This window comes from Chelonia mydas, chromosome 1, assembly GCF_015237465.2.
Source record: "Chelonia mydas isolate rCheMyd1 chromosome 1, rCheMyd1.pri.v2, whole genome shotgun sequence".
Classification (NCBI taxonomy): domain Eukaryota; kingdom Metazoa; phylum Chordata; order Testudines; family Cheloniidae; genus Chelonia; species Chelonia mydas.
This window is the reverse complement of record NC_057849.1, coordinates 229,613,660-229,622,860: the sequence shown is the minus strand read 5'-3', so window position 1 is coordinate 229,622,860 and position 9,201 is coordinate 229,613,660. Positions and strand designations below refer to the sequence as shown.

The window sequence follows — 9,201 nt, the reverse complement described above, 5'->3', positions numbered from 1 at the left end:
TGAGCCAGAATCAACTAGCACAGGCCAGCTGTGAGTGTCTAGTTGTTGTGTAGACATACCCAGAGGTTCTGCCTGCTCCCCCTACTGGTGATGGCCCTTGCCCCGGGCCAGAGGAGCCCAGCACCCCTGGCAGGCAGTAGAGGGCAAAGTGGAGCACTGGGTGGTGGATGAGGAGAGGCCAGCCTCGAGAGGTGGCAGCTCCCAGGGTGGCTGGAGGGCTCACGACCATTCCTGCTCTCAGCTGCCACGCTATCCCCCACGATCCAGGGCTGTCAGGCCCCCTGGAGTATTGGCCACACAGCCCCCCGCCTCCAAGGACCAGGACTTGGCAGTGCTTCTCTGTTTCCATCTGGACAACTCCATGTGAACAGTGGGCTGCAGTGCCTATTGCAGCTGCACAGGGCGTCAGGGAAGAAAAGGTTAGGAACCCCTGCGACAAAGCACTCCCTTTCAGCTTAGTCATAGTGCAAACACCTGAAAGGCCGTAACGTTCATGTTAGGTTACGCTTGTGCATTTAGTGCTCACAAAAGGTGCTGGCTTAACAACCCCTGCTGACTGAAACTTTCTGCCCACAGAACAGCCGTGTAGGAAGCAGCAGAGCAAACTTCCCCCGTGCTGCCTCACCAATGTGCCTCAACTCTTGCCTCAGAGGGACCATCTCAAAATGCAAGAGGATTTCTCAAGCAGTCTCTAGGCTTATGCAAACTGCCAACAAGAGTCACCTGGTTGAAAGGTGAAAACTATGGGGTGAGTTGTGCAGATCTCAAATTATATGCTCTGCCCAAGTTCCTTACAGCTGTAGGAACCAGAATGACTCCTAGGTGGAACCAGAAATGTCCCATTATTAGAGGATCACAAGCTACAGTGGGTTATTTTGTTCTTTTCATCATTGTTTCAAAACTAAGGGCTGCCTAAGGCAGTAAAATGCTGTAGGAAAGAGTGAGAAGGTCAAATGGATTCATTTAGCAGGGGAATGAAGCACCTGGAAGTAAAGCAAGGGCCACAAGAGTGGGAAATTGACACACGGTACAAACTTAATCAAACTTATTAACTACTGAGAGTGAACTGCAGACAGTAGCAGGTGTGTCTTTGAAACTGATTTCTATCTAATGAGTTTGCTGTATTTAGCCATTAAAATATATTGCTAGAAAACAGCCATAATCATGGCACTTAGCCTTTATTCCATGGGATAGTTAAAATGGATTCTGTTGGCCTGCTCAGGTTTTAAAAGAAGCAGAGTAGAATTTTTCTTTCCCTTTGTCTGTAATAGTAAGTAGGAGCGATTCAAAAGGGTTTCTATGGGGACTGGTATGAAATTAGACTTAAACAGGACATTGTCAAGATTAGGAGGGTCAGATCCCTTTACTTCTGGTTTTATTTTATCTGCTTGCAAATTCAGTATTAATGGGTGATTTAGATATAACTAATGTTTTTAATCTTGTCTCCTTATAAAAGAGTGTATTGCCAATATTTGACAACATAGGGCAATCATGCCTGGTATGAAGATGGAAAGATTTGTTTGTAGCTTCTAAAGACTTCTTGTTAAAACAGTAGGAAAATGCCAGGATCCTGTCTCTTGAGTGAACATCTTGAAATCAAGTATAGATTCAAGAGCTGTATTGGTATTACTTTTCATCAAAACCATGGTAGCTTTAGGTTCCTTTTGAAATATTCTGCTAAAAGGTTGCATATCAGCTAGTGTAAAAGATACTAATTATACTAATCAGTCTGAAAACACCCCTCCCCACCCCCCAAAGTTATTTTTTTAAGACTGGTTTAGTGAAGGGGGAAAACATGCCCCCCAAGATGTTTTAAGTGATGTCTTGACTGTCATGGCTATGTAGCACTCTGAAACATTTTGGGCTTAAAATGTGGTGTTGCTTTTAAGGCTAAAGGATTGTTTATATGTATGCAGTAAATGCTGAACCATTGAATGGTAGTGGAAAACAATGCTTCAGTAGCTTATTATATCCCCACTAAAATATCGGCTACTCTAGCAAAAATGGAATAGTTTGTTTTCTGAACGTGTCACTTGTTGGTAATAAGATCTATTTCAATATGCTCTAAAGCAGCTTTTGGGTATCACTAAATTGAAGTGGGTAAAGCTAGCTAGTGGCAGTCCTATACAAGACCTACAGTAACTCCTCACTTAATGTTGTAGTTATGTTCCTGAAAAATGCGACTTCAAGTAAATCCAATTTCCCTATAAGAATTAATGTAACGGGGGTTAGGTTCCAGGGATATTTTTTTTCACCAGACAAAAGACACGTGTGTGTGTGTGTACACACAAAGTTTTCAACAAACAATTTAATACTGTACATAGTGATGATTGTGAAGCTTGGTTGAGGTGGTGAAGTCAGAGGGTGGGATATTTTCCAGGCAATGCCTTACTGCTAAATGATGAACTAGCACTCAGCTGAGCCCTCAAGGGTTAACACATTGTTGTTAATGAGTTATAGCGCCTCACACTCTACAAGGCAGCACAAATGGAGGGAGGGGAGACAGCATGGCAGACACACACGCTCTGTGTGTGTGTGTGTGTGTGTGTGTGTGTGAGAGAGAGAGAAAGATGTGCATTGCCCCTTTAAGGATGCTGACCTCACTCTAAGTACATTACCTTTTTAAGTAGATCCGCAAGTTGAGAGCAGCTGCTGCCAGCAAGCTACTTCCATCCTGAGCCCTGTTGTGTTGTGCCCCTCTCCCCCCCCACCCCCCCACTCTATGGAGATGGGGTAAGCAGGGGGACACCCTGACATTAGCCCACCTCTTCCACCCTCCCTTGCACAGCAAGCAGGAGGCTCCCGGGAGCAGCTCCAAGGCAGAGGGAAGGAGCAGCACATGGCAGTGGGGGGGAGAGACAGCTGAACTGCTGGCAACTGGTAGCCTGCTGGGCAGCTGCCACACAGGGAACTTAGGGGAATGGGGAGCTGATGGGGGGGCTGCCGGTCCACCCTGGTTCCAAGCCCCCAGCAGCTAGCTGCAACGGGCTGCTCTTCCTGCAAGCAGTGGATAAAGCAGGCGGTTGCCAAACAAGGTTAGAAGGGAGCATCCCACAACTTTAAATGTGCATGTTCCCTAATTGATCAGCAAGGTGACAATGTTAACTAGGACGACTTTAAGTGAGGAGTTACTGTACATTTAATAGGATTCCTGCCTCTTATCTTTGGATAAAGTCACTCAACATTATATAGCTGTTGTAACTCTTAAGACAACACTATATTTTTGAGTATTTAAAATGGCTAACAAGTAAAGAATGACTTTCAAGGGGAGTTGGCACCTAACCTGTTCAGGCTCCCTTGAAAATCTTGCCTTATGAGATGGTCCCTCTGAGGCAAGGGTCGAACAGATCTGCTGTTCTGTGGGCAGACGGCTTCAGTCTGCAGGGTTGTTAAGCCAGTACCTTTAAGCCTAAATGCTTTAGATCAGAGGTGCTGGAGCTAGTGGTGCTGGCTTGAAGTGATTTCTACCTTATCCAGCGTTTACAGTTCAGCTCAATGGGTCTCAGCACCCCCCTATACAAATTGTTCCTGCACCTCTCTCTTAGATGCTGGAAAACTTCACCCTAAACATAACCTTTTATGATAGGTTTACCCTAAACTTTTCAAACAGCTTCAATATTATAACACCCTGGGTTGATTTATGAAACAGTGGATATGCTCATTGACTTTAAACTTGTCTAAATTGCTATCGCTTATACTACGGATCTTTAATTCTTGGAGGCAAATGGAATTTTGCAATCAATAAGAGAAACCTGCTGGTGGTGTGCAAGGATGGCTTCTGAGAAGACATTGGAAGAGAGTCAGGGTATGTGTAGGCTTCAAGCTGAAGATCTGATTCCCGGCTCAAGCAGACCTATGAGCACTAGCTTGGATTGAGTTAGCATGCTAAAATAAATTGTAGCCTTGGTGGTTTGGATTGCTGCTCCAAGTATACACCTCGTATCATCTCATGGATTCATGTTTGTTACAGCTGGCCCCACCTGTCACCATGGCTACGTTCTATTTTGTTAGCATGCTAGCTTGATCAGAGCTAGCACAGGTATGTCTCCCCAAGCTGGAATTTAAACCTCCATCTTGAAGTGCAGACCTACAGCCAGAGAAGAAATAGTAACTGCTCAAAGAAGGGCACGTTAGGCTGTCTATGCTAGTCTTTGTTAACACAAGTTTCCTGCTGTTGCCACCATAGTTTCATTGACGCTCTGTATTCTAACAAACAGGGCTCCCACCACTGGTGGTATTGGTCATCTAACCTGGCTCAGATCTAAATAGTTTAAAGATTAAAAACACAGTTGGTGGCTGATGCCTTGTCTACACTCTTATGTCTACTGTGCTACCACTGGGGAGTTGCTGGCGGGGGGATGGGGAGAGATGCTAGGGTAGACAAGACCATAGTGGCATAGGTGAGTTTTCCTATAAATAGAAGCTGGGAGCATTAGGACTGCTTAGTCTGGAAAAGAGAGGATAGCAATAAATAGACTAGTGAATGATCTAAAGAAGTCCAATCTGATGCTCCAATTGGAGCCACCTTTTTAGCCCCTGCAAAGCCCAGTGTCCCCTTATTTGGTTAGACTAGGCATGAAAAGGATAAGTCTTAACTTTCACTTTCTCAAAAAAGGGGTGTGTGTGTGTAAACAACCTATTTCTCTTGACAATAACACTAAACACAAATCACTATAAAGATCTACAAACTGATCACTAGAATTAAAAAATAAGTAGCTGCGCTTGTTTCTTTTATGCAGCAGAAGACTAGGAGGAAAGGATTTCCGGTTTCCCGCAAACATAACTTTTATGTTAAATGAGTTCCTTTAAATGTGGAGTCCTTTCAAAGAAGCCTCTTTCCAACACCTTCAGAATCTTGAAGCTAGCTCAGTGCACAGTAATATAGCAATTGTTGTGGTGTCTGTGAGCGGGCATGGCCCACTAAAATGCTAATCCTGGGCCCCTCTTTCATTTTATGTAGTACCAGAACAAGGTGGCTTTGAACAGTGGGAAACTTGAAACTAAGTGTTTTGTGAAAACACCCCATTTAAAACTCATGGAACTTGCTCTTGCAGGCTGATATTAAAAGCTTGCTATAAATACTAGTTCAAGAAGTCATAAGACTAGTACAGCTGCAGTTGTTTTGCCTGCAATTGTTGGACATGCTACTGGATGAAAGCAGAAGTTGATAATGTCTAGAGAGTATAAAAGGTAGTCTATGTAAATTCCTGGATAACTGTTCTTCCTTTTAGTCCCTTGGCCTTGTGCTTATATGGAAAGGGCAAATGTGCCCTAATATGTAAATAAAACAACTCTAATAAAAAAAAATCTTTAATGAGACTTCAATTTGTGGAAAGAAAAACCTAGGAAAAATATTGGTTTATTTTTAAAACCATACACTTAGTCAAACTTCTTTAAATCTTGATATTAAAAAAGGGGATGAATTTCTTTTCCTTCTCTCCCCCTGCCCCGTAACCATCTTGAGTTCTTTAATTATTTTCAAATTAGATGAATTAAGACTTACAAGAAAACACTCAAATGTTATCCCAGAGTTTCAGACCACCATCTGCTGTTTTGTGTAGACTGCCTATTAGATACAGACTGCTGCAAAGAATGTTTAAAACAATATTTCTGATTTTTGTGTTCATTTTCTCTCTTAGATACTTTTCAAACAGAAATCAATGATGTCTTCTGAAAATGTAACTAACAAACGTCATCATAATCCAGTGGACAGCATTTGCCGAAAGATCAAGACCATCCAGATGATGGACCAAGTCTCTAATCCTGCTTTACAGATCCCAAAGTTTCAGTCTAGGAACTTTGACAGCCCACAGACTAATATCAAGAAAAACTTAGAGGAGATATTGAAGAAAAGGACCTTTAAAAGTCATGAGACTAGTGGGCCATATTTCCTAAGCCCCGGTAGTGACAAAATTTTCTCTCCATGTCCGCAGGCCTCAGGCCACAGACGATGCATGTCTGATTTCCACACTGGCAATGCAACCTATTCAATTGGTAAAAATAAAGAGAAGATGAGAAAGCCCTGGGTACCAATGGGCCAAATTGAGAGTTCTCCACCCCTTCTCAAAAGTGGAGAGGCTAACATCCGTATGGGTCAACTATCTGCAGCTTCCAATGTCGAATGTAAAGACTTGACTCGTGAGGATAACTACCTTACATCAAGTCCAAACTTGCCTTTCTTAACGTCGGTCCAAAAGGCAGAATGTTTTGCCTTCCAATCTCCAGTGGTGAAGAGACTATCTTTGAGTGAAAGAGGTAAACAATTCCAATAAACACTTAAAGTATCCAGCTTTCTTTTCACCAACCCCAAACATTAGGTTGCCTAATGATGGCTGTCTCAAATGGTTGAACTTAATTCTTTAAAAAGACCTGAAACGCCACACTGAGGGGGCATTTGGTCTAAGTAAGCGTACTGATCCTTTTTTTTTCTTTTTATAAAGACCTAGTCTAGAATCTTCTACTTCCATACACTCTGTCCATGTGTATAAAGTCTACAGCATAGCCATATTTAGTTCCCACGCATTATAATTTGCAGTCTTGGGAAAACCCTGTTGACTTCAGTGGATCTCTGCGCAAATGCAGGGATCTGCCTCATGTTAGCTGCATGATCAAAGGCTTGCTGTTCAGGTTACAAAACCCCTGGGAATGTCATGTAAATTATGTTGTCGTTAAAAACAAAAATGTAGTTGGAAGTAGGTCACAGTAACTATGAGAATTAGATGGAGTATAACGTATTTATCTCCCATAGGATGGAGACTATCATGGGCGAATAATGCTGACAACACCTATGATGTAAGCTTGATCTGCGAAGAAGACTTGTTGACCACTATCTTCTGTGCATGTGACACAGAACGCAGAGGTGTCTTAACTTTTCCCCCCCACTTACTCTGTTTTTTGCTCTGTTAATTTCAAGCATTACGTCTTACTAGAATCTCTTCTTAAGAAAATATGTGTGTGATATGTATATAGAGAGAGGATGGTCTCCTGGCTAAATCAAAGGGCTGGTCATTTGGGATTCTGGTACTGTCCTGGCCTTCCCACAAACACCTAGGATAGCACATTTAGTCATCTAGTCAGTCTCTCTCTCTGTGTTTTCCATCTGTAAAACAAGGGCAGTTGTCTACCTGAGGGAGAAAATGTTTGCAAAACACTTTGAGATCCTCTGAAAGGTGTCCTGGAAATGCAAATTCTAATGGTGTCAGTGAAGTAATAGGATTCTTTTCTTAGAAGTCTCCCCTTGCTGCCTTGTCATTGTACTTAGAGCTACTTATACTTTTTTTTTTTTGTACAATGTTTGTGGGAAAATCTTCATGTTGGTTGAAATTTGATGGATTTATTGTTGTAGTAGTAGTAAGTGGGGGTGGGGGAGGTGTAACTTGCCATTTTCCTGCTAGCTCTTGATATAATTGCCTAACAGAATAAAAGACTAACTTTCATCAAGTGCTTTCCTTTTTTAAGGAGGCAGCATTGGTGTTAGTGGGTTAAAATCCCAACTCGTTATTGTCTAGAGAATTATTGCTATGGGATCAGGGTTTCACCTCAGAATTTTTTTGGGGTGGGGGGGGCGGTTAAAGCTCTGAACTCTTAATCCTAAATTTTCTCCTGCCTTCTACCTCTCCAGGTCACACTAGAATTTTTCTAGTCAATAGCTGGTCTAGAGCACCACAAGTCACTTAAACATGCTACAGCACAGATTCAGGCATGCTATGAACGCATTCCAATCACATTGTTACAATTTATTGCCTATATAAAATAGTCTTGACTTTTGAAATCTGGTACAAAGACTGATTATATTTTTAAGGAAAAGTAGCCGTTTCCAAGATAGTTGATTATCTGAGACATACAACTAGCCGGGGGTCAGAAGACAGTGGTCTTGAAGAGCTGTGCAACATGCTTGATCCTGATAAAAGGGACATCTCAATGGACCTGGAAACATACCATGCTATCATGAAAGAGTGGATTGAAGACTGTAAAAGAAAATGGTAAGTCTATCTTTTTGTCTTCTAATCTCACTTCTAATCTATCTCTTCTATAAAAACAAGACAGTAAGAATAACTTGTCTGGTTTGCAGTGTTAATATGATGGGTATATGTTAGCATCCGGGAATCATACAACTGATAATGACCACAGAGTGGCTTTTCACCGCGCAACTTCCTACGTAGTTTATTTAAAAAAAAAAAAAAAGTCTTTAAGAAATTAAAGGTCATGCTATATTTTAAGGAGTAAGAATATATTATCAGGGGTGTGTACAGTATGGGACTTAAATGTATTTTAATAGAATGAGTGTTAACTACAGGCTGTGTAGGTAGGCTAGAGTGAATCTATTTTGAGTAACCTCATGGTTTACTTGCTTCAGGGAAGATACCACTAAGGAGACAACAAATACAGAAGATTCTGTGTTTAAATTGCACGAGAGCATTCTAACAGGTGTGGAATATTTCATTCTTATGCCAGAATAATCAACTTTTTTTTTTTTCTTAAACTAAAACTGGAAAAATCTCTTTCAGCAAAAAAGACTCCTGCTAGGATAAACATTACATCAGGAAGTTTAGAGGCCTTGGGTGGAGATGTGTCCAAAGGAGACCTGTAAGTTTTAGTCATGCAATGCTTTTCTTAAACCTAATACAGGTGTTTTCTCTGATCTGAAAAAAATGGATGATGGGATCAAAGTGCATTCCTTTGCACTGTTGCTGGCAGTTGTTCTTAAACTTATTTGATCAGGCCCCCTTCTTTATGTCTGTAGTAGTTTATGCCTGCCCCGCTGGCTGCCCAGCCAGCAGCCACCACTCTCCAGCCACCCAGCTCTGCAAGGAGAGTGGAGAGTGGTGGCTGCTGGCTGGGTTCCCAGCTCTGAAGGCAGAGCTGCTGCCAGCAGCCACGCGGAAATAAGGGTGGCAATACCATACCATGCTACCATTACTTCTCAGCTGCTGCTGGCAGCAGTGCTCCCTTCAGAGCTGAGCACCCAGCCAATAGCCACTACTCTCTGGCCACCCAGCTCTGAATGCACAGTTAGTGTTTGGTCCCCCCCCCCCCGGCCAAAAAAAAAAAACAACAACTTCTCACATGCCCCCCTGGATACATTCTGTGCCCCCCACTTTGAGAACCTCTGGTTGGTAGAGCCTCTTTGGACTTGCAAACACCCAGTTACGCAGTCCTTGTTAAGAATAAAACCAGTGTTAAGTTAAGCCAAGTTTTGTA

General features: G+C 42.3%; 1 protein-coding gene across 7 annotated transcripts in view; it reads left to right on the top strand.

The window, feature by feature from the left end:
• The first annotated feature begins 730 nt into the window (after positions 1–730).
• The window catches only part of IRAG2 (inositol 1,4,5-triphosphate receptor associated 2), a 64,888-nt gene continuing 56,417 nt past the window's right edge, over positions 731–9,201 (top strand). For 3 of the 7 annotated variants that reach the window (XM_043538596.1, XM_043538594.1, XM_043538584.1), the window contains exons 1-6: positions 1,160–1,270; positions 5,640–6,255; positions 6,749–6,859; positions 7,802–7,982; positions 8,357–8,427; positions 8,508–8,586. In XM_043538596.1, coding sequence (XP_043394531.1) covers positions 5,661–6,255; positions 6,749–6,859; positions 7,802–7,982; positions 8,357–8,427; positions 8,508–8,586 — 1,037 coding nt within the window. In that variant the 5' untranslated portion in view covers positions 1,160–1,270; positions 5,640–5,660. Of the gene's footprint in view, positions 749–1,159; positions 1,271–5,639; positions 6,256–6,748; positions 6,860–7,801; positions 7,983–8,356; positions 8,428–8,507; positions 8,587–9,201 lie in introns of those variants that run through there. The other 4 variants (XM_043538608.1, XM_043538601.1, XM_043538590.1 and 1 more) reach the window with 3 other exon arrangements.